This window comes from Mytilus edulis, chromosome 2 (assembly GCF_963676685.1).
Source record: "Mytilus edulis chromosome 2, xbMytEdul2.2, whole genome shotgun sequence".
NCBI lineage: Eukaryota > Metazoa > Mollusca > Bivalvia > Mytilida > Mytilidae > Mytilus > Mytilus edulis.
In genome coordinates, this window is record NC_092345.1 from 39,533,788 (window position 1) to 39,560,286 (window position 26,499).

The 26,499-nt window shown below is 33.5% G+C and overlaps 2 protein-coding genes across 7 annotated transcripts in view; one reads left to right on the forward strand and one right to left on the reverse strand.

The window, feature by feature from the left end:
* LOC139510158 (PAN2-PAN3 deadenylation complex catalytic subunit PAN2-like) overlaps positions 1-26,499 on the forward strand; it is a 312,625-nt gene that overhangs the window by 142,982 nt on the left and 143,144 nt on the right. For all 6 annotated transcript variants that reach the window (XM_071296503.1, XM_071296504.1, XM_071296507.1 and 3 more), the window contains one exon: positions 7,254-7,381. In XM_071296503.1, the coding sequence (XP_071152604.1) occupies positions 7,254-7,381 (128 nt within the window). The remainder of the gene's footprint in view (positions 1-7,253; positions 7,382-26,499) is intronic.
* On the reverse strand, positions 18,227-19,957 carry LOC139510164 (uncharacterized). The gene is made up of 2 exons (XM_071296521.1): positions 19,787-19,957; positions 18,227-19,253 (listed from the first exon to the last, which is right to left on the reverse strand). Exon 2 carries the CDS (start codon positions 19,219-19,221, stop codon positions 18,688-18,690), a length of 534 nt encoding a protein of 177 aa, XP_071152622.1. The 5' UTR covers positions 19,222-19,253; positions 19,787-19,957; the 3' UTR covers positions 18,227-18,687.

Consider the following 26,499-nt stretch of genomic DNA (forward strand, 5'->3'; position numbering starts at 1 on the left):
AAAGGGCCCAAATAAGCATTTTCTTGGTTTTCGCACTATAAATTTAGTTTAAGTTAATAGAAATCTATGAAATTTTGACACAAGGTTTATGACCACAAAAGAACGGTTGGCATTGATTTTGGGAGTTTTGGTTTCAACAGTTTAGGAATTAGGGGCCAAAAAAGGGCCCAAATAAGCATTATTCTTGGTTTTCGCACAATAACTTTAGTTTAAGTAAATAGAAATCAATGAAATTTAAACACAATGTTAATGACTACAAAAGGAAGGTTGGTATTGATTTTGGGAGTTTAGGTCCCAACAGTTTAGGAATTAGGGGCCAAAAAGGGACCCAAATAAGCATTTTTCTTGGTTTTCGCACCATAACGTTAGTATAAGTAAATAGAAATCTATGAAATTTAAACACAAGGTTTATGACCATAAAAGGAAGGTTGGTATTGATTTTGGGAGTTTTGGTCCCAACATAAAAAGGGGCCCTAAGGGTCCAAAATCAAACTTTGTTTGATTTCATCAAAATTGAATAATTGGGGTTCTTTGATATGCCGAATCTAACTGTCATGACTGTGTATGTAGATTCTTAACTTTTGGTCCCGTTTTCAAATTGGTCTACATTAAGGTCCTAAGGGTCCAAAATTAAACTTAGTTTGATTTTGACAAAAAATGAATCAGTTAGGTTCTTTGATATGCTGAATCTAAAAATGTACTTAGATTCTTGATTATCGGCCCAGTTTTCAAGTTGGTCCAAATCGGGGTCCAAAATTAAACTTTGTTTGATTTCATCAAAAATTGAATAAATGGGGTTCTTTGATATACCAAAATCTAACTGTGTATGTAGATTCTTCATTTTTTTTGGTCCTGTTTTCAAATTGGTCTACACTAAAGTCCAAAGGGTCCAAAATTAAACTGATTTTAACAAAAATTGAAATCTTGGGGTTCTTTGATATGCTGAATCCAAAAATGTACTTAGATTTTTTATTATGGGCCCAGTTTTCAAGTTGGTCCAAATCAGGATCTAAAATTATTATATTAAGTATTGTGTGCAATAGCAAGTCTTTTCAATTGCACAGTATTGCGCAATGGCAAGAAATATCTAATTGCACAATATTGTGAAATAGCAAATTTTTTTTTAATTAGAGTTATCTTTCTTTGTCCAGAATAGTAAGCAAGAAATATCTAATTACAAAATATTGTGCAATAGCAAGATTTTTTTTTAATTGGAGTTATCTTTCTTTGTCCAGAATCAACTTAAATCTTTGTTATATACAATATACAATGTATATTCACTTTTTACTACCAACTGATAAATTAAAATAATCTTTACCATTCAGTGATAACAAGCAGTTTTTTTACATCTTAATATTTTATGATGTATTTAAATGAGTAGTTATTGTTGCAAACTCCATTAGAAATTTTAATTGAGATTAGTTTTGGAATTAGGGAAAGGGGGATGTGATTAAAAAAATTGGCTTCAATTTTTATACGACCGCAAAATTTGAAAAATTTTTCGTCGTATATTGCTATCACGTTGTCGTCGTCGTCTGCGTCGTCGTCCGGCGTCCGAATACTTTTAGTTTTCGCACTCTAACTTTAGTAAAAGTGAATGGAAATCTATGAAATTTTAACACAAGGTTTATGACCACAAAAGGAAGGTTGGTATTGATTTTGAGAGTTTTGGTCCCAACATTTTAGGAATTAGGGGCCAAAAAGGGCCCAAATAAGCATTTTCTTGGTTTTCGCACTATAACTTTAGTTTAAGTTAATAGAAATCTATGAAATTTTGACACAAGGTTTATGACCACAAAAGAACGGTTGGGATTGATTTTGGGAGTTTAGGTTTCAACAGTTTAGGAATTAGGGGCCAAAAAAGGGCCCAAATAAGCATTATTCTTGGTTTTCGCACAATAACTTTAGTTTAAGTAAATAGAAATCAATGAAATTTAAACACAACGTTAATGACTACAAAAGGAAGGTTGGTATTGATTTTGGGAGTTTAGGTCCCAGCAGTTTAGGAATTAGGGGCCAAAAAGGGACCCAAATAAGCATTTTTCTTGGTTTTCGCACCATAACGTTAGTATAAGTAAATAGAAATCTATGAAATTTAAACACAAGGTTTATGACCATAAAAGGAAGGTTGGTATTGATTTTGGGAGTTTTGGTCCCAACAGAATAAGGGGCCCAAAGGGTCCAAAATTAAACTTTGTTTGATTTCATCAAAATTGAATAATTGGGGTTCTTTGATATGCCGAATCTAACTGTCATGACTGTGTATGTAGATTCTTAACTTTTGGTCCCGTTTTCAAATTGGTCTACATTAAGGTCCAAAGGGTCCAAAATTAAACTTAGTTTGATTTTGACAAAAAATGAATCAGTTAGGTTCTTTGATATGCTGAATCTAAAAATGTACTTAGATTCTTGATTATTGGCCCAGTTTTCAAGTTGGTCCAAATCGGGGTCCAAAATTAAACTTTGTTTGATTTCATCAAAAATTGAATAAATGGGGTTCTTTGATATACCAAATCTAACTGTGTATGTAGATTCTTCATTTTTGGTCCTGTTTTCAAATTGGTCTACACTAAAGTCCAAAGGGTCCAAAATTAAACTTAGTCTGATTTCAACAAAAATTGAAATCTTGGGGTTCTTTGATATGCTGAATCCAAAAATGTACTTAGATTTTTTATTATGGGCCCAGTTTTCAAGTTGGTCCAAATCAGGATCTAAAATTATTATATTAAGTATTGTGCAATAGCAAGTCTTTTCAATTGCACAGTATTGCGCAATGGCAAGAAATATCTAATTGCACAATATTATGAAATAGCAATTTTTTTTTTAATTAGAGTTATCTTTCTTTGTCCAGAATAGTAAGCAAGAAATATCTAATTGCAAAATATTGTGCAATAGCAAGATTTTTTTTTTAATTGGAGTTATCTTTCTTTGTACAGAATCAACTTAAATCTTTGTTATATACAATATACAATGTATATTCACTTTTTACTACCAACTGATAAATTATAATAAATAACATTCAGTGATAACAAGCAGTTTTTTTTACATCTTAATATTTTATGATGTATTTAAATGAGTAGTTACTGTTGCAAACTCCATTAGAAATTTTAATTGAGATTAGTTTTGGAATAAGGGAAAGGGGGATGTGATTAAAAAAATTGGGTTCAATTTTTCTCATTTGAAATTTCATAAATAAAAAAGAAAATTTCTTCAAACATTTTTATGCCCCACCTACGATAGTAGAGGGGCATTATGTTTTCTGGTCTGTGCGTCTGTCCGTCCGTCCGTCCGTTCGTTCGTCCGTCCGTTCGTCTGTCCGTCTGTCCCGCTTCAGGTTAAAGTTTTTGGTCAAGGTAGTTTTTGATGAAGTTTAAGTCCAATCGACTTCAAACTTAGTACACATGTCCCCTATGATATGATCTTTCTAATTTTAATGCCAAATTAGAGTTTTTACCCCAATTTCACGGTCCACTGAACATGGAAAATGATAGTGCGAGTGGGGCATTCGTGTACTGAGGACACATTCTTGTTTTGAGAGGATTAATATTCAACAGCATAGTGAATTGCTCTAAGAGAAAACAAAAATTTTAAGTTCATTAGAACACATTCATTCTGTGTCAGAAACCTATGCTGTGTCAACTATTTAATCACAATCCAAATTTAGAGCTGAATCCAGCTTGAATGTTGTGTCCATACTTGCCCCAACCGTTCAGGGTTCAACCTCTGCGGTCGTATAAAGCTACGCCCTGCGGAGCATCTGGTTCTCATTTGAAATTTCATAAATAAAAAAGAAAATTTCATCAAACATTTTTTTGAGAGGATTAATATTCAACAGCATAGTTAATTGCTCTAAGAGAAAACAAAAATTTTAAGTTCATTAAACACATTCATTCTGTGTCAGAAACCTATGCTGTGTCAACTATTTAATCACAATCCAAATTTAGAGCTGAATCCAGCTTGAATGTTGTGTCCATACTTGCCCCAACCGTTCAGGGTTCAACCTCTGCGGTCGTATAAAGCTACGCCCTGTGGAGCATCTGGTTTTTATTGTTTTATACAATAAACAATGTATATTCACTTTTACTACCAACCAATCTTTACCATTCAGTGATAACAAGCACTTTATTTTACATTTTAATATTTTATGAAGTATTTAAAAGAGTAGTTATTGTTGCAAACTCCATTAGAAATTTGAATTGATATCAGTTTTGGAAAAAGGGAAAAGGGGATGTGAAAAAAAGGGGGGGGGGTTTACATTTTTCTCATTTCAGATTTCATAAATAAAAAGAAAATTTCTTCAAACATTTTTTTGAGAGGATTAATATTCAACAGCATAGTGAATTGCTCAAAGGTAAAAAAAAACTTTTAAGTTCATTAGACCACATTCATTCTGTGTCAGAAACCTATGCTGTGTCAACTATTTAATTTTAGATTTAAAAAGTTTGAAGAAGAAATCTTTAATTGATTTGTAAAATCTTGACATTTGTTTTGTGTAAAAAAAAACCCATGTAATGTCAAAAATTTGATCACAATCCAAATTCAGAGCTGTATCACGCTTGAATGTTTTGTCCATACTTGCCCCAACTGTTCAGGGTTCGACCTCTGCGGTCGTATAAAGCTGCGCCCTGCGGAGCACCTGGTTGATTATGGGCCCAGTTTTCAAGTTGGTCCAAATCAGGATCCAATATTATTATACTAAGTATTGTACAATAGCAAGAAATTTTCAATTGCACAGTATTCAGCAATAGCAAGAAATCTTCAATTGCACAGTATTGTGCAATAGCAAGACATTTTCAATTGCACAGTATTGTGCAATAGCAAGAAATCTTCAATTGCACAGTATTGTGCAATAGCAAGTATTTTCAATTGCACAGTATTGTGCAATAGCAAGAAATATCTAATTGCACAATATTGCGCAATAGCAAGAAATTTTCAATTGGAGTTATCTTTCTTTGTCCAGAATAGTAGTTGAATCAACTTAAATCATTGTTTTATACAATATACAATGTATATTCACTTTTACTACCAACTGATGAATTAAAACAATCTTTACCATTCAGTGATAACAAGCACTTTTTATACGCCCGTCGTCTTTTAGACAGGACGTATTATGGTATACCTCTGTCCGTCTGTCTGTGCGTCTGTCCGTCCGTCGTCCACACTTCGGACAATAACTCAAAAACACTTTACTTACTAGTGTAAAACCATTCAAATGGGAAAACCAACGAGCACATACATTCTGTGTCGGAAACCTATGCTGTGTCAACTATTCAATCACAATCCAAATTTAGACCTGAATCTAGCTTGAATGTTGTGTCCATACTTGCCCCAACTGTTCAGGGTTCAACCTCTGCGGTCGTATAAAGCTGCGCCCTGAGGAGTTGCTTGATATTTTTGAAACTAAGACATTTAGGGCAAATCTTTCAAGATTTAAATGTCCATCAGAATAAGATCTATCCCCTCACAAATTTTCAGATGAATCTGACAACCCGTTGTTGGGTTACTGCCCTAAAATTGGTAATTTTAAGGAAATTTTGCAGTGTTTGGTTACTATCTTGAATACTATTATAGATAGGGATAAACTGTAAACAGCAATAATGTTCAGCAAAGTAGGATCTACAAATAAATCAGCATGATGAAAATTGTAAGAGGACCCCTTAAGGAGTTATTGCCCTTTATAGTCAATATTGAACAACTTTTCGTAATTTTTGTAACTTGTACAAAAATCTTCTTTTCGAAAACAATGGGCCAAATTTAATCAAACTTGGCCACAATCATTACTAAGGTATCTATTTAAAAAAAGTGTCTAATGACCCCGCCTACAAACCAAGATGGCCGACATCAGTAAATACAGTAACAGGTGAGCCTCTAGTTTTTCAAAATTTTTCAAATTTTCAAGAAGAATATTTAATTGCACAGTATTGCGCAATAGATTTGTAAGATCTTGACATTTATTTTGTGTCAGAAACCTATACTATGTCAAAAATTTGTTCACAATCCAAATTGATATTCAAAGCTTGATAGCTTGAATATTGTGTCCAAATTTGCCCGAACTGTTCAAGGTTTAACATCTACGGTCGTATCAGGCTGTGCTCAGCGAAGCAATTCTTTGTAAAAATAAGCTTGTATGTGACCTTTCGTAAAAAACACTGAGGGTTTAAAACTGTATCGTATGGCCATAAATGCCCTTATGCTAAATGTCATCGTCAGATTATGAGGGTCTAAATGGGGATTCATTGTTTCAGTATCTCAAAAACTGTATCTGATTATTGCTGAAAACTTCAAACACTTTCTAGTTATATTAATCTAAAGATCTGTATATTTTTTGGTGATGATTCAAAATTTTATTTTGGAGTTATTGAGTTTTTTGTAAAAAAGAGGGGGGTTTTCACATATTGCATTGTATCTTAAAAAACATTAATGACTATTACTTAAAACTTTATACACTTCTTAGTTATTTTGATCTAAAGATCTGTATATTTTTTGGTGATGATTCAAAATTTTATTTTAGAGTTCTTGAGTTTTTTTGAAAAAAAGTTTTTTTTTTCACATGTCGCGCCTAATGTAAGAAACTATTTATGATTATTGCATAAAACTTCTCACTCAAGACAAAGGGTGTATCATTCGCTCATGGCACAGCTGTTTATTGGTTATTATCTTGAATATTATTATAGATAGAGATAAACTGTAAACAGCAATAATGTTAAGCAATGTAAGATCTATGAATAAGTCCAAAATTGTCAGTCGACCTCTTAAGGAGCTATTGCCCTTTATAGTAAATTTTTAACAATTTTCATGTAATTTTTTTACAAAAATCTTCTCCACAGAGACCATATATACACTATAACAGATAAAATATAAGCTTTGATGAGCTCTATCATATAAAAACCACAATGAATGAACGTTACACGATTAGAGATTGATGAATGCACATTGTACGGTTATACACGATTGATGAACGCACAATACACGTTTAAGAATGAATGATTGATGAACGCACGTTACACGGTTAAGAATGAATGAACGATGCACGCACTTTACACGGAAAACACAGGGAATAATGAATGATGAGCACACAATTGGTACACGCACATAACACAATGAACGCATGGTAAAATGGTCAGTTTGAATTTTAGAAGGTCTGTACTATGAACACATTCTTGTTATTAGGTAATTTCTTCTATTTTAGAAAAATCATATTAAAACAAAAATCAAATGACCTACTGATTGTTGATAATATCATAATTTTGCAGACAGAACAATTACAGTACATGCACATAAATGACGAGATGACTCCTTACTCTGTGATTCCTATGTGTTACCCTGAAAATGGGAAAATGCTATCTGATTGGCCGGATCATTTAGCACAAAATGTGTACAGGTAAATATATATTTATTTTAGTTTTGAAATTCTTGAAAACTGCATGTTTAATGGAACATGCTCATTGAGTTGAAGATAATGCAAAACTCATTCATAAAAAAAAACACTAATACAAGACAAATCACAGATAATCTTGTACATGTCTAAAAAAAATAGTTCTTTATTGCAGTTCTGTTTGCATTGCCAAAAATATTACAATAGTTTTTCAATTTACAGGTTTAACTAGATAAACTTTACCTGTCATGTTTTTATACGACCAAAAAAAATTGCAGCTGCAGCGTCATTTGAAGACATTTGGTTTCCAACAATAACTTTAGTATAAGTAAATAGAACTGTAAGAAAATTTAAACACAAGATTTGAAACCACAAAAGGAAGGTTGGGATTGATTTTGGCAGTTGTGGTACCAACAGTTTAGGAATTGGTGTCCAAAAAGGGGCTCAAATTAGCAAATTTATATGACCGCAAAAAAACCTTTGTGATCGTATAATGGTATGATGTCGTCGTCGTCATTTGAAGACACATTGGTTTCCGGACACTTACTTTAGTTTAAGTAAATGGATCTCTCTGAAATTTTTTAAGAAGGTTAAATACCACAAAAGGAAGGTTGGGATTGATTTTGGGGATGATGGTCCCAACCGTTTAGGATTTAGGGGCCCAAAACAAGCATTTATCTTGTTTCAGGACAATAACTTGTGTATAAGTATTTTAATTGCTCTGAAATTATACAACAATGTTTAATACCACAAGTATTATGTTAAGGGTTATGGGGCAAACAGTTTAGGAATTAGGGGCCAAAATCAAGCATTTTTCTAGTTGCCGGACAATAACTTGTGTTTAACTGTATGGATCGATCTCTGACATTGAACCACATATATGTGATTCTTTTGGCGGGAGTCAAAATTTCCCGCTTTTCAGACCCTCTTACGTCCCTCCTGTTAAAATTTGAAATCTTCCGCTTTCTGAAAATGTTAACCTAGAAAATTTTCAGTAGACATTTTTGTTTATGAAATTTACACAGACAGTCTAGAAGAAGTCAGAGAAACTCGAAATTGATATGGGTAAAGTCCGAGTAAACAGGATGTCACCATTTCCTGTTATGATTTTGTTTCAAAAGGTATTAGGCAATTAGCGTCGTGTTATCAATGAAGGTGTTTAGGATTAGACTGTGTATATAACAATAAACAATAATAGACAATTGTCAATACCTGGTGATAACTAGCAAGTTTAAGACACATGCCTGGATGATTAAAAGTGAAATATTGACAATAGATTAGTTGTATAAACAACAACTTTATTCTTTAATTTGATGCTGTTGAAAAAATTCTGCAAGGATCAGTAACTGAACCTCAGAGACAAATAAGATCAACTCAAATATGATATTTATGGCTTGTATTCTATCAAAGCCAATGGAATACTTATATAAGAATGTTCGTCTTGGACAATTCTATTTTTATTATGCCCCACCTACGATAGTAGAGGGGCATTATGTTTTCTGGTCTGTGCCTCCGTTCATCCGTCTGTCTGTCCCGCTTCAGGTTAAAGTTTTTGGTCAAGGTAGTTTTTGATGCAGTTGAAGTCCAATCAACTTGAAACTTTAGAGTTTTTACCCCAATTTTACAGTTCACTGAACATAGAAAATGATAGTGCAACTTTTCAGGTTAAAGTTTTTGGTCAAGGTAGTTTTTGATAAAGTAGAAATCCAATCAACTTGAAACTTAGTGTACATGTTCCCTTTGATAACATCATTCTAATTTTAATGCCAAATAAGATAATTTATTCCAAATTCACGGTCCACTAGACATAGAAAATGATAGTGCGAGTGGGGCATCCGTGTACTGTGGACACATTCTTGTTTTTTATAATTTGACAAAATGCAAAACGTATGTTATCACCAATTACCCCAGCAGAAAATAAAAAAAAAAAGAATACCAAATTCAACTCTGTCTGGAGATATGATTTCAAATGTTGCAAGTCCAGTGCCAAGGGTCAAGACCATGCTTACTACACTTCATGCAAAGCTAACTATGGTGGTCCTAATGACTTAACCAAATATGGAGACAGTTACCCAACACTAAGCCAACAACTATATCATTTTAACACCTTCTGTTACTAGTATGATCAGTAGTGGTACCAAAAGTTGACAATACAGCTTAAGCAGAGATACTTTGTGTTAACTATGTATGATGGCTAATCACCTTATCTTGAACTATACATAATAATTTTTTTATCAAGTTAAAATGGCTATACAGGTGTTTAAAGGTATGGAATCATTGCTTTGTTAATAAAAAAGGAAAATTGCACTTCAAACACCAAAAAAAAAAAAAAATTGCGTTTGTCGATAAAAGGTCAATTTAAAATCTCCAGTTATGAAGCCCAAACTCCAGCTGAAAATTTCCAAATCTCCAGTTGTGGCTTGACAACTCTGTCACATTTCTGGAACCACAAGGTTCCATATAACAAAAGCAAGGCTGGGATTTAGTTTGGGGTTAATTGACCCAAACATGTAGGAATTGGGGGCCAAAAAGAAGCATTTTTTTAGTTTCCAGACAATAACTTGTGTTTAAGTGTATGGATCTCTCTGAAATCATACTACAAGGTTCCATACTACAAAGGAAAGGCTGGGATTGAGTTTTGGGGTTAATGCTCCAAGGGGAGTTTTAATAAGTTGGAGGGTGATTTTTTGTTTACCATTTTTTTAAAGGATTCATATTATTTTTAGAAATCTTCAATTGCACAATATTGCGCAATAGATTTGTAAAGATCTTTGACCACATTTATTTTGTGTCAGAAACCTATATTTTGTCAAAAATTTTATAACAATCCAAATTTATACAGTATCAAGCTTAAATATTGTGTCCAAATTTGCCCCAACTGTTCAGGGTTTGACCTCTGTGGTCGTATGAGGCTACACTCAGCGAAGCATTTTATTGTAGTTTCCAGTCAATAACTTGTGTGTAAGTGTATGGATATTTCTGAAATTGTACCACAAGTTTTCATATCACAAATGGAAGGCTGGGATTGAGTTTTAGGGTAACTGCTTTTTGCAAAAAGAGGTCAAAAACAAGCTTTTTAGCTCACAGGGCCTTAAGGGCCATTTAAGCTTTTCTCATCACTTAGCATCCGGTGTCAGCGTTGTTGTTAATTTTTACAAAAAATCTTCTCCTGTGAAACTACTGGGCCAAATTTAACCAAACTTGGCCACAAACATCATTTGGGTATCTAGTTAAAAGAAATGTGTCCGTGAACCAAGATGGCTAAAAATAGAACATAGGGGATAAAATGTTGATTTTGGCTTATATCTCTGAAACCAAAGCATTTAGGGCAAATCTGACATGTGGTAAAATTGTTTATCAGGTCAAGATCTATCTTGGGTATCAAGTTAAAAGAAAAGTGTCCGTGAACCAAGATGGCTAAAAATAGAACATAGGGGATAAAATTTATTTTGGCTTATATCTCTGAAACCAAAGCATTTAGGGCAAATCTGACGTGTGGTAAAATTGTTTATCAGGTCTATCTATCTGTCCTGAAATTGAAATTTTCAGAAGAATTGGACAACCAGTTGTTGGGTTGCTGCCCCTTAATTGGTAATTTTAAGGAAATTTTTCAGTTTTTGGTTATCTTGAATATTATTATACGACCCCAAAAAAATTTTGGGTTCGTATAATGGTTTGATGTCGTCGTCAGTGTCGTCTGCGTCGTCGTCTGAAAAACACTTTGGTTTCCGGATAATAACTTTAGTTTAAGTGAATAGATCTTAATGAAATTTTTCAGAAGGTTCAATACCACAAAAGGAAGGTTGGGATTTATTTTGAGGATGATGGTCCCAACCGTTTAGGTATTAAGGGCCAAAAAGGGGCCAAAACAAGCATTTTGCTAGTTTCAGGATAATAACTTGTTTACAAGTATTTCAATTGCTCTGAAATTATACCGCAATGTTTAAAATCACAAGTAGAAGGTTTGGATTCATTTAAGGGGTTATGGGGCAAAAGTTAAGGAATTGAGGGCCAAAAAGGGGCCAAAACAAGCATTTTTCTAGTTTCCAGACAATACCTTGTGTGTAATTGCATGGATCTCTATGAAATTGTACCACAATGTACCATATAACAAAGGGGAGGCTGGGATTAAGTTTTGGGTCAATTGCCCAAAATATGTAGGAATTAAGGGCCAAAAAAGGGCCAAAAAGAAGCATGTTTCTAGTTTCCAAACAATCATGACAATAACTTGTGTTTAAGTGAATGGATCTCTCTGAAATCATACTACAAGGTTCAATATTACAAAGGAAAGCATGGGATTGAGTTTAAGGGTTATTGCTCCAAGGGGGGGTTTCAATAAATTGGAGGGGGGCGATCTCAGTTTACCATTTTTTTAAGGGATTTTTTTTTTATTTCAATATTTTTCAAATTTCAAATTTTGAAAAGTTTCAATAAGAAATATTCAATTGCACAGTATTTTGCAATAAATGTGTTAGATCTTGAACCACATTAATTTTGTGGCAAAAACCTATATTATGTCAAAAATTTGATCACAATCAAAATTCAGACAGTATCAAGCTTAAATATTGTGACCAAACTTGCCCCAACTGTTCAGGGTGCGACCACTGGGGTCGTATAAAGCTGCGCCCTGCGGAGCACCTGGTTATAGATAGAGATAATTGTAAACAGCAATATTGTTCAGCAAAGTAAAATCTACAAATAAGTCAACATGACAAAAATGGTCAATTCACCCCTTAAGGTAGTTCACTTGTCATGTTTTGGATTTTATGTCAGATTTTTGGAATCCTCTGGTTTTATCCATTTGAATGCCTTAAAAAAAAATTGCCAATTGACCCCTTTTTTCTCATCACTTGGGGTCTGTCGTCTGTCGTCCGGCTTCCGTCGTCTGTCGTCCGTAAACTTTTACAAAAATCTTCTCCTCTGAAACTATTGGGCCAAATTTAACCAAACTTGGCCACAATCATTCTTAGGGTATCTAGTTTAAAAAATGTGTCAGATGACCTGGCCATCAAACCAAGATGGCCGCCATGGCTAAAAATAGAACACAGGGGTAAAATGTATATTTTGGCTTATATCTTTAAAACCAAAGCATTTGGAGCAAATCTGACATGAGGTAACATTGTTACATCAAGTCAAGATCTATCTGCCCTGAAATTTTCAGACAAATCGGACAACCTGTTGTTGGGTTGCTGCCCCTGAATTGGTAATTTTAAGGAAATTTTGCAGTTTTTTTATGCCGCAAAAATTTAAATTTTTCATTGAATATTGCTATCACGTTGGCGTCGTCGTCGGCGTCGTCCGAATACTTTTAGTTTTCGCACTCTAACTTTAGTAAAAGTGAATAGAAATCAATGAAATTTTGACACAAGGTTTATGACCACAAAAGGAAGGTTGAGATTGATTTTGGGAGTTTTGGTCCCAACATTTTAGGAATTAGGGGCCAAAAAGGGCCCAAATACGTATTTTCTTGGTTTTCGCACTACAACTTTAGTTTAAGTGAATAGAAATCTATGAAATTTTGACACAAGGTTTATGACCACAAAAGGAAGGTTGGGATAGATTTTGGGAGTTTTGGTTCCAACAGTTTAGGAATTAGGGGCCAAAAAAGGGCCCAAATAAGCATTATTCTTGGTTTGCGCACAATAACTTTAGTATAAGTAAATAGAAATCAGTGAAATTTAAACACAAGGTTTATGACCACAAAAGGAAGGTTGGGATTGATTTTGGGAGTTGACGTCCCAACAGTTTAGGAATTAGGGGCCAAAAAGGGGCCCAAATAAGCATTATTCTTGGTTTTCGCACCATAACTTAAGTATAAGTAAATAGAAATCTATGAAATTTAAACACAAGGTTTATGACCATAAAAGGAAGGTTGGGTTTGATTTTGGGAGTTTTGGTCCCAACAGTTTGGGAATAAGGACCCAAAGGGTCCAAAATTGAACTTTGTTTGATTTCATCAAAAATTGAATAATTGGGGTTCTTTGATATGCCAAATCTAACTGTGTATGTAGATTCTTAATTTTTGGTCCCGTTTTCAAATTGGTCTACATTAAAGTCCAAAGGGTCCAAAATTAAACTAAAGGAGTAGGGCCACGAAGGGTCAAAAATGGCCCTGTCTCGGAAATTGACTAAATTACTCCAGAATGATCCCTTACTAGGGTAGTTTATAAATTGATAACCATCAGACTTGTAACTCTGTCTGTATAATTTTCCTGAACGTCAGAAAAGACCATGGTGAAATCCTATTTCAACAATTTGTGCGTAACGTCAAAATTGTTTTTCTTGACGTTCTTATACTAATATAATCTTTTCACCACAAGTATTATGTTGAAAAGTATTTCCTGAATCTCATACACATAGTTCGTTCTTTATATATATCTTAACAGAAACTTCCTAAAAGTTGGACAGATTAAAGTGGCAAACAATGCTCCAATTACATTAAGTACAATTGCACCGAAAACTCGTTTTCGGCTTTGATATTCACGAAATAGAAATTGCAGACAAACAAAATTCTATAGCATAGATTAAATTCAAAGTTATATATAGTTTCCGAACACATTAAGGCATATTAGTGTTATATTTGGCAGAAGGCACATTCATTGAAAGCTGTAAAATATCTTGGCGAGCGGAGTACAGCCGATTTAAAATCTTTAAAAATATTTTACGATTGTTGTCTCATTGGAAATCATGCCATATCATCCCTTACATTAATATGAATATAAAACCCGTGATTTCGATGAAACTCAAAACATTTTATTTCATGGAAAAAAATGAATAATGAAAACAATTCGTATAGACAATACATATAATTCCATATGATATAATCATATAACACATACTATACAAATGTACCACACGTGCACTCATAAGCACCACGCTCGTTCTGAAGGATTTACATACCTACTCTTAAATCAGCCTTCAGAATAAAAATACGTATGAACGGCAATGTCATTCAACACTGCTATTTATACACCAACGACTACTGACACACAAAATATTTATAATTTATACTATCTCTAATTGTACCTTAAAGGGAAATCACACTATTGTTTATACGCATCGCTCTCGGCGCCGCCATAGTGTCGTACCTGTATTATGACGTCGCCGTTTTCGATTCCGCCGTAGAGGTTGCTAATTTATGAAAAAGCGAACGCTCGAAGGGGATGTTCCACTAAAGCAGTAGAAATGATAATGGACATATCATAATTTTTACAACTGATATGTTGTACTAGCGAGTTTCTAGATTGTATTGGGGTTTACCTGCGGAATACAAAATAATGGGCAAATACTGCAGAATAAAAGGCAAAAAAAAAAAGATTGAATGATGAGGTGCTAAAAAAATAAAATATAAAGAATAAAAAATATTGGAAACACAAAATAAACATTAATAAATGAATGACCCACTATCCAGACCATTATGATAAAAAGTATCTACCAATACAAAACACATAATCATCATGCATAATCAACACTGTCTAAGAACGTTGGAATTTCATAGCATATTCAAACGTAACTTAGTATCCTCTCCGACCATTTTCTCGATACCGAAGTCGGTGACATATAATTTTTTTTTAATTTTCTGATGTATATGTTCAATATCTAATTGAATTCTAAATTTCCAAAAATATTATGGACTCATCTTGACCTTAAGTGCAAAAATGAAAATGCTACTAGAAATGGACAAAATGTATGGCAAAAAAATAGCCGAAAGTGGTAATGAAATGACACAACTTTGGCAGCGTATCGCCGTGATGCGGTATGTAGGGTTCAGCGTATATTTTCGGGGGGAGGGTGGGAGGGGGTGGTACATATAGACTAAGAGTACCAGCATGTTATCGTATAGCTATCGGAATCTGTAGTTTTCTGTTCAAAAGAGGATTGTAAATAAGAACAATGAGTTTCAACTTACAGTTTTCTCATATCACATGCATGCAACGTCATAACTATTATAGTCTTCTATACTACATGTATAAATAATTCATCAAACATCTCATTTCATATAAGTATTTATCCGGCTCAGCCTGTCGGGTTTTTACAAAGCAGAGTAAAATTCATATGTTCTAGTTCTGAATATGCATTAAACTTGCCACTGGACGTAAATGTGTGAAGTCCTATTTGAAATCGTTATTTATTTCACATGTGACGACAGAAATGATCTAAGTGTGACTGTCGTCCATCTTTCCTAAATGTTCCTTTGATATCTAACGCCTCTGAACCCTGAACAGTTGGGGCAAGTTTGGGTACAATATTAAAGCTTGATACGGTCTAAATTTGGATTGTGATAACATTTTTGACATAATATAGGTTTCTGACACAAAATAAATGTGGTCAAAGATATTAAAAATCTATTGTGCTATACTGTTCAATTGGAGATTTCTTTTTGAGATATTTCGAAAAATTTGGGGAAAAAAAATGAAACGCCACCCCCTCCCCTCTTGGAGTAATTACCACCAAACTCAATCCCAGCCTTCCCTGTGTGGTATGGAACCTTGTAGTACAATTTTAGATAGATCCATAACACAAGTTATTGTAAAATAGTAATTTTAGTAAAATGCTTGTTTGTGGCCCCTAATTCTTGAACGTTTTGAGCAATTACATGTACCCCTTTAATCAATTTCAGCCTTTCATTTGTGATATGGAACCTTGTGGTACAATTTCAGAAAGATTCATTACTTCTCAATGTCATATTAGAAATTTATGAAAATCAAAAGGGTATTTACATCAACAGATATAAACAATTTATCAAAGTTGTATGAAAATTGATGAAAGCGATATTGAGTTATAATTGTCCCCTTTTTTAATGGATTTACTCGGAAACGTAAATCAAAATTTATAAAAAAAAACAAGAAAAGGAGCTCACGTCAATAGATATAAACAATTTCTTTAAAGTTTTATGCCAATTGGTTAAAGCGTTTTTGTGTTTATGTCCGACATGTGGACGACGGACGGACGGACAGATGTCTACCATAATACGTCCCGTAACCACTCATACAGACAAATGTTTTGTGCTGATGTTCATGTAATATTTGCCACTGAAAGTTTTGCAAAAATCAAGAAAAAATAATAAATAGTAATAAAAGTTCAGATGTAGGTTCGAGTTTAGATCACTCAATGTGATCACTGTCGACACTGATAAAGGGATATTGTCGGAGACCGTGACTGAAAAAGACATCCAATTTTTTTACTCTTTATACTTTGGTTCTTTAAACAAAAATAGCCAACATGATATATCAGAGAGTGCTTAAATATTGGCACACAAATTCAATTAATTATTTTCAAATTAACTATTATTAATGAGGCTGGGGGTGGGGGGTTGGGTCAGAGGGGTCCTGATCACGAAATCCCGGTCTTAAAAACATGAAACCCCGAGGCCCAGAATTAAAAAAAAAAATCCTGACATCCCGAACATCGAAAAAAGAAATCCCGGATCCCAAAAGGGTCAATACCGAAATCCCGAGCTTAGAAACACTTGATCCCGACGTCCCGAAAAAGGTCCTGCCCCCCTCATTAATCAGTATTGGCAAAAATAGGTGCATTTACCACAATGAAAGATAAATGTGATAAAAGAATATACATTCAAACAAAAAGAGGTGCACCAAAAGAAAATAGAAACCACATTCTTACTCTTAATTTCATCGGATCTCAAAATTTAAACTCTTACCAGAATTTTTACTCTGTCTAACGGTATAACTCAAGAAGTTTCTAAGTGTAACTCGAGCTTAAACTAGAAATCTTACTTGAAAAAATATTCGAAATCAAATAAAACTGGAACTCGAACTTAATTTGTGTCGATTATGAAGCGTTGTGTAATAACAGAAATGTTAGCCAATTTTCTTCCGAAAACGGTGTCATTGAGGGCTTTTTTTTTAAATGCCGAGTTTGTGGCATTTCAGGTTTTATCTTCCCGGTGCAATGGACAAGTTAGTGAATTTATTCTGTTTCTAGTCTAAATGGAACGTGTTACTTTTCAGCCCAGATACCCTCAATCTTCCGAAGTAGAAGATTCTAAATCTGCTTTTTCCTATACAACAAATGCAATTAAAAAATTTAGATGACTCCAACTTTGACAATTACTTTTTAATAAACTGTTACTGTATGTTTAATAATGAATAATCAAAACACCTTAAAAAAACATTATTATATGAAAAATATATATATATATATAAGTTTAACCCAATAGTTCCAAGCATTGCAAGAAATGCTGCTATGCTAGCAACGTCGTTCTATAACGTTAAGAGAAAAAGTTAGAATTCCCGCCAAAAATTGATAATAAGATTATTTCCACTGTAGCGGATTTAAAACATCGGTGACCCCCCTTTTTTATTAATGCTTTTAAAATCTCCCCTGAAGCTGCAACTAATGCAGAAGTTTGAAGGAAAAAACATTAGTAGATTTTTTTTATTTCAAGAAAAATCTATAATAAACGGCAATTAGAAATGGCGGGAAATGTAAAAAGGCCTTACAAAATAAGGAAACTTAGAAAAATAAATGTGTATAAGATAAAAGTTACAATTGAATGTTTTAGTTAAACCAGTTAAACATCGTTTTTCAATAATTTTGCCTTCTTTAAGCATTTTTGAGCGCTATTTCTATATTACGGTATAACGCAATTCTTTACTTTTTGATGACGTCATATCTCGAAAACAACATCGGTGACCCCAATTTTTTTTTCGCCTAAAATGTTGAAATAAGTATGCTCTGTCTAAATGCAAAATTTCAATGAATTATTATTAGTAGTTTAAATAGTGTGATTTCCCTTTAAGTGCGTGAAAATATGTACAATGTACAACTTTAAAACTAATAAGAATATACTTCAATTATTCAATGGATACGTTTCATATTTTCCCAAAGGTTTATTTTTATCTTTATAATAATTGTTTTTAAAAAAAGCTATAAAAAAAGAATTGACAAAATGCTCACTCTTAGTTTTCAAAAGCGGATAAGTTCATTTACGGATTTACTTGTTAACTATAGAGTTGATTGAAATGATATAAATTATATTAACGTATAAATGTAAGCTGTGTCAATAAAGTTATGTATTATTGAAAACTATAAATAACTACAATCGGTATACACAATCTATTATTTTGTCTATATTTTGTTTCCTTTAAAGTTATATGAAATGTCTGATGAATATTTTATATTCAACAATAAATTACTTCAAAACTTTTTAAAAAGTTTGCTTAGTTGAAAAAAAACCAACAACATTACAATATATTCAAATAGAGTTCACCATGTTCAAATACATTAGCAAGTGGAATACTAAGATAAAGTCAAGGAGACAGAAACCTAACAAGGATTGATACAACATTCTATTCTTCAACAACACTCTCCTCACTGTCACTTTCGTCTACGGCTTGTGGAATTGATGCTGCATCTTCTAGATATGCTCCCCAATTCTGGACTCCATAAGATATATCCTGATTATGCCTTGCATAACCAAGATACCAGAGTATTGATGCAATATGGGCACATACTCCCACAACACGTGCTCCTGCTCTGCATTTACAGTACCATGCGGTAATTTCAGCAGATGTGTATTCTATCCACAAGATGTATGTTTTTGAAGAAACATGACGGCTCTGAAGTTTCACGCGTATCAAATATTCATCCTCCTTATGTATAAGAATTTGACAATTGCCTTCTAAGTGTTCCTGAATGTAGCTAGTGCTAAGTTTTAGTTGATAGACACCGCACGTTATGTTTCTAAGATCTTCTTCATCAAGAACTGGAAAATCGTCTAAAGTATGATTATCTGGCTCTTTCCAAATTGTCTTATGCCTCTCCAAATTTTCTTCTTCTACCCTCTGTTTCAGTGTATTTACTCTTTTCGACAGATAGAGCATTTTTGCAGCCAGTGCTTCTTCATTGGCACATCCTTTTTAAACAGGAAAATTTCAATTATAATACAAGTAAATAGTTTCACAATTTCTTAATCAAATATAAAAAAAGTGTGGTGTGATTTCCAATGAGACAACTATTTACAAGTTTACCAAATGACACAAAAATTACCAACTCTTAGTCGCAGTATGGAGAGTTGTCTCATTAGCACTCATACCACATCTTCCTATATCTATATGCAAAAGAACAATAATAATTAATGTTTTATATTATCATGTGGTATTATTTATCATTTGTCTTATAGATTTTGTTTAGATTGCTTGTTTGGTTAATTTGCTTTCTAATGAATAGTTAGGGAAAAGTGATTAATACTTTTTAGAGAAAGTATTTTTTCTTTGTACATTTTCTTAAAAATACAAGTGGAAAATGACAGCTCTGACAGTGCGAATTTCCTAGTGAAAAAAAAATGTGTTTTTAAAATATCGCAAATGCGATTTGATCACTTTTTATGATTTGATGATATACATATACTTATTACAGTTATACATGTATCTTAGTGAGAATGTTTACCTGGAGACAACGGCGGCAAATATTTATTTGATATTCCACATACAATGCAAACATAATCTCCGATATATGGAACTTGTTTATTTGGTAAAACATGGCTCAGATACTTCCATCTCTTGATTCTTGCATTAGCAGATTCTACTACCCAACGGACCTAGAATGAGAAAAATAGTAATTTAGGACTATTTTCCTACAGCATGTAGGTTAAAGGTTTGGTTGGCTTGCTTGCTGTGTTTATATAACTGTTTGCTCAAACATTGGAATAAAGTTTTACAATTGCAATTAATACACAGTTTCAGTTTATATAATCTATTGGATGCTTGAATAAAACATTTATACGATAAAAGCAAGAAATCCAACCAAACCTTTGACCTACATGCATTAGAAAAATAGCTCTAAACATAAGCCAGGTGTATTTCTTACTGTATTTTTGATGTAGGAATGAAGATCATTAAAGTTGTCCTTATTTATACCGGTTAAATTGATAAAGTCAGAGTCCGATAAAACTTTATCTGTATGAAAATCAATTCTTGATTGTTCATTTTGTAAGGCTGTGTATCTTAACTTCTTCAAAAGATCCATAATTGAAGATCTGTTAAGGAGATATATTACTGCTTCAGCATAGTTATTAGGATCTTTTTAAGACGGTTTTCGTAGAATAAATTCGGCCTTAATTAAAAGCTGCCCCATTTTTTTTTATAGCAAAGCCGACCAATCGTAAACATAACATTTCAAAATCCCTTTTATGTGTTAAAATAAGTTAACGTTGTTCACAATGAACTCTTAATTAATTTATTATCTACTAGTCATTTTATTTTCCACAACAATGTTTCAATAAAAAAAAACACGTTGTAACTACGGGAAAAAAATCTCCGCCGGCAGTTGACGAAGCTACGGAACTTGTTATTCCAATTTTGTTTGTTATTTAAATCTATAAATTAATTTTGACTTACCTCAATATGTAATCTCCAAGAAAAGCATACTTCAGTTGCAAGAAAAGATTCACATAATGGTCTACAGTATATGTCAGAGAAAACAAAAATTGCCGAATATGTCACCGTCCGGCAAAACTGCCTTCATCCATATTTCTGTTGGTAAGTGCAACAAACATGCGCAATGTAATTCCAATACACACACAAACAAAAAAACGAAATATGATAGAATGTATTCAAAATATTATAAAAAGAAGATGAACTATAAAAATTGTTTCTATTTTAATATAAGTTCGTGATAGATTCATTAGACATTTCGCCACAAAATCTATCGTACATCGGAAATAACAGTGTTGAATCCGGATTTGCTTGTTTGCAAAAGTTTATTTTTCGATGTGGCCACAGGCCTCGACCACGCTAATAAATGTTGCAAACGATTTCAAAGTGTTAAACAATTAAAATGAGACGAGAATTACTTTGGTCGAGGCCTGTGGCCAATGCGAAATTTAACCAAGAAGTGTGAAATTCTTCGAAAATTTTGATGTTTTGAGCGTTCCGGTTCGATTTCGGGGGTTACGTCACATTAGTGACGTCATGAAAATATGATTTTTTTTTAAAATAACAAACAACGATATTAGTAGATATGTTTTAACTATAATGGATCCACCTTGTTTATATTTATTTTTTTGTCATTTCACAGGGCCAATATAGGCACTTCGTGGCCATACTCCTTTGATTTTAACAAAAATTGAATTCTTGGGCTTTTTTGATATGCTGAATCTAAACATGTACTTAGATTTTTGTTTATGGGCCCAGTTTTCAAGTTGGTTCAAATTAGGATCCAAAATTATTATATTAAGTATTGTGCAATAGCAAGAAATTTTCAATTGCACAGTATTCAGTAATAGCAAGAAATCTTCAATTGCACAGTATTGTGCAATAGCAAGAAATTTTCAATTGCTCAGTATATTTTCAATTGCGCAATAGTCAGAAATATCTAATTGCACAATATTGTGCAATAGCAAGAAATTTTCAATTGATTGGAGTTATCTTCCTTTGTCCAGAATAGAAATTGAGTCAACTTAAATCATTGTTTTATACAATATACAATGTATATTCACTTTTACTACCAACTGATAAATTAAAACAATCTTTACCATTCAGTGATAACAAGCACCTTTTGTTACATTTTAATATTTTATGATGTATTTAAATGAGTAGTTATTGTTGCAAACTCCATTAGAAATTTGAATTGAGATCAGTTTTGGAAAAAGGGAAAGGGGGATGTGAAATAAATGGTGGGGGGGGGGGGGGGTGGGGTGGGGTTACATTTTTCTCATTTCAGATTTCATAAATAAAAAGAAAATTTCTTCAAACATTTTTTTGAGAGGATTAATATTCAACAGCATAGTGAATTGCTCAAAGGCAAAAAAAAAATTTTAAGTTCATTAGACCACATTCATTCTGTGTCAACTATTTAATCACAATCCAAATTTAGAGCTGTATCCAGCTTGAATGTTGTGTCAATACTTGCCCCAACCGTTCAGGGTTTAACCTCTGCGGTCGTATAAAGCTGCGCCCTGTGGAGCATCTGGTTGGTTATTATCTTGAATACTATTATAGATAAAGATAAACTGTAAACAGCAATAATGTTCAGCAAAATAAGACCTACAAATAAGTCAACATTACCAAAATTGTCAGTCAACCCCTTAAGGAGTTATTGCCCTTTATAGTCAATTTTAACAACTTTTTCGTCATTTTTTGTAACTTGTACAAAAATCTTTTTCTCTGAAACTACTGGGCCAAATATAAACTGACTTGGCCACAGTCATAATTGTGGTATATAGTTTTAAAAATGTGTCCCATGACCCGAACCTACCAAACAAAATGGCCGACATGGCTAAAATTAGAACATAGTCATAGTTGTAAAATGCAGTTTTTGCTTTATATCTTTGAAACTAAGACATTTAGGGCAAATCTTTTAAGATTTAAATGTTCATTAGAATAAGATATATTCCCTCACAAATTTTCAGATGAATCCTACAACCTGTTGTTGGGTTGCTGCCCTAAATTTGGTAATTTTATGGAAATTTTGCAGTTTTTGGTTAGTATCTTGAATACTATTATAGATAGAGATAAACTGTTTACAGCAATAATGTTCAGCAAAGTAAGATCTACAAATAAGTCAACATGACCAAAATTGTCAGAGAACCCCTTAAGGAGATTTTGTCCTTTATAGTCAATATTGAACAACTTTTCGTCATTTTTGTAACTTGTACAAAAATCTTCTTTATCTTCTTTTCTAAAACTATGGGCCAAATTTAACCAAACTTGGCCACAATCGTTACTAGGGTATCTATTTTTAAAAAGTGTCTAATGACCCCGCTTACCAACCAAGATGGCCGACATCAGTAAATACAGTAACAGGTGAGCGACACAGGCTCTTGAGAGCCTCTAGTTTTCTTTTTATAAATCTTTTACATGTATAATGATAAGCCATCTGTAAAAGTCTTGTAAGATATTAATTATTTTTAAATAGTTTTTGAAAACTTAAACTTAACACTTTCACTACTGAATTTTATTTTTTTTGCGGGATTCCCTGGCCGATATTTATTTGCACGAGCAGTTTGCCTGACCGGGATTAATTTGACATGTGCTTCAGCAAAAACGACATCGTAGTTTTGGACATTGAAAACTCGGGAACTGTAGCGAGTTGTGCGGTCAAATTTTGATAAAATGTAGATAAATATCATAGGTTCAGCGTCTGTAACCTCTTTATAGAGTGAGAAGCAGTTTACCTTAAAAACGCGTGTCGAAAACGTAGATTGATTGAGTTGGAAGATAATTTTTATCATTGCCTGCCGTATATCACTTTGACTTCCATTCGGCAACATTTCTTAAGCACATGTGTGTTTCAAAAATCTATTTCTATGAGCTTCTGAATTATTATCTTTCAAAACCCGTTTTCGTTTTCTTGGCAAAAATACTTGTAAATCGAGACTGTCGTTTACGTAGATTTTGGCCGCCATTTGTTTACGGTTTAGAAAGAAGAAAGATAACTCGGGCTTGATAATGGACAATAACTCTTCCAGACGAGTTGTATAATATCCAGCGTTGATGTGCTAAATAAAAATATTTTTTAACTGCAATAATAATCGATGCCCAAGAGAAAATAAATCTGGAATTCCACTGGAATCCCGGCTGGAATTTTGATGGGATTCCAAGTGGGATCCCACCTAATTCCACCGGGATAAAATTTCGGAAATCCCGCCCAAAATCCGGGAATTCCGATGCAAATCCCGGTTGAAATGTACTGGGATCCCACTGGGATATTGTGGGATTTCAATTGGGATCCCACTGGGATAAAATTTTGGGATTCCCGCAAAAGAAGCGGGATCCCGATGTAAATGTACTGGGATAAAATTTCGGGATTCCCGATGTAAATCCCAGTGGAAATATACTGGGATTCCCGGAAAAAAAAGCGGGATCCCAAAAATAAATCCCAGCGGGATATACATGCACCAATTCAAATTGAACTGCCACTGGGATTTCTGGGTTATTTATGCAAAATGATACATGTCATGTTCTCCCTTCTGTTAATTAATTTGCTGTCTCTGTACTTCCAACTAGTATTGCTGAGTAAATTATGGTAACTATTATCTGCATGCAATCTATTCTGTTGGCAGCTCCATTTAAAAATATCATTAAATCCCCTAAAAGTATCAAAAAAATCCACAAAGAATCATTTGTTCAATACGTTTTGAAGCAACAAATTCAATAGAAATATTATTGCATGTTTATACAGTAGCAAATAATTATGAAGTCTTTGAAGGCTATTTGAATTTTTTTGGCAAATTAATTACCCTCCCCCTATTTTATCCACTGAAAATAAATAACTAGCGACTTATTATTTTCACCAAATAAACATATACACAACTGAATTAAATTTTTACATACCTACTAGTTATGCCTATTATGTGACAACAAGTTTATTCATTGTATATATGTTAAAAATAAATATATTTTCAGTTCATGCTTTCAGACTTTCTGATGTTGATTTGCTCAAATAAAAACCATAAAAAATCATAGATCCTCAATAAATTATTTTTATAATCATTATATGCACATATACAGATGTTAAATTAAATTATTAATGCACTTATCTGAAAACATCTGCATCATCTTGTTCCTCCGTAAATCCTGATCAGCGTAATCAGATTTTGATGACGTTTTTACCAGTACACTAACGTCGAATCTCAAATTATATCGGCCAGAAGTTGATCTGTCTCCGTAACGGTATTATAAATAAATTAAAGGTATCGCATAAAAGTATTAATTATACTGGCCAGTTTTTACTAAATATAAGAAAATTATACTTTATTAATCGGCACATGGTGCATGCGGATCCCGGATAAGATAGTGGCCGCATTATTAAGGACAGTATTTTCTAGGGTCGAACTGGTCAGTACAGTTGAAAACAAAGAATGAGGTTATGATTTTTATACCCCCGCTTTAAAAAAGGGGGGGGGGGGGTATACTGTTTTACCTCTGTCTGTCAGTCCGTCCGTCCATTAGTCCATCAGTCCGTCCCATGAAACTTTCGTCACATTTTTCTCAGGAACTACACATCCACCCTTTCTGTAATTTGGTGTCAACATTTATATATGTCAGCCATACCGTGTGATGCGTTTTCAGATTCATCACTTGACAACTTCCTGTTTACCGAACACTTGTCTGATTTTACACATGATAGCCAAGTTGAAAATTTTCGTCACATTTTTCTCAGGAACTACAATACAAGGATTTCTGAAATTTGGTTTCAGGATTTATATAAGTCAGGTATACTGTGTGATGCGTTTTCAGATTCATCACTCGACAACTTCCTGTTTACCAAACACTTGTATGATTTTACACATGATAACCAAGTTAAAAATTTTCGTCACATTTTTCTCAGCAACTACAATACAAGGATTTCTGAAATTTGGTTTCAGGATTTTTATAAGTCAGCTATACCGTGTGATGCGTTTTCAGATTCATCACTTGACAACTTCCTGTTTACCGAACACTTGCATATTTTTACACTATTAATATTATCCACTTGCGGCGGGGGTATCATCAGTGAGCAGTAGCTCGCAGTTTCACTTGTTTTTACAGTTTACATAAGTTGAGAAATCAAAGTTTTACGATGTCGATCATTATCTTATCATTGATGCCGGACGACAAGTAATAGAAACGCACTTATGGGAACTTGGGGAACATCAGAAACGCCCAAGCTTGTCTGGCAAAACACTGGTTGACATTTCTCGGACGCCCTGCCATTTTTATCGCGAAAATCTCGGCATTTTTCTGACTTATAAATATCTGTCAAACTGAATATTAAGTGACACTTAAATGTGATTGGCTTCACCTGACAGCTTTGGTGTCATACACATTGTTAATTAACACCAATAACCTGTACTTGATGTTATCAGAGACATATATAAAAATAAAATTGAAAATGGAAATGGGGAATGTGTCAAAGAGACAACAACCCGACCACAGAAACCAAACACTTACATATTTTCAACAACATAATTATGGTTCATACAATTTCCCGTTTTAACTAGACTGGGATCCCAGCTTCAGACAGTCATCCCGATTGGGATCCCAGTTTTAAACAGTTCCGATTGGGATCCCAGCTTCAGACAGTTACCCCGATTGGGATCCCAGTGTTCGATATTTATCCCGTTTCATCTTGACTGGAATCCCGGCTTCAGACAGTTATCCCGAATGGGATCCCGGTTT

Excerpts from the sequence above, each read along its gene's own strand:
- LOC139510164 (XM_071296521.1), bottom strand. The coding sequence starts at position 19,221 with ATGCTCTATCTGTCGAAAAGAGTAAATACACTGAAACAGAGGGTAGAA.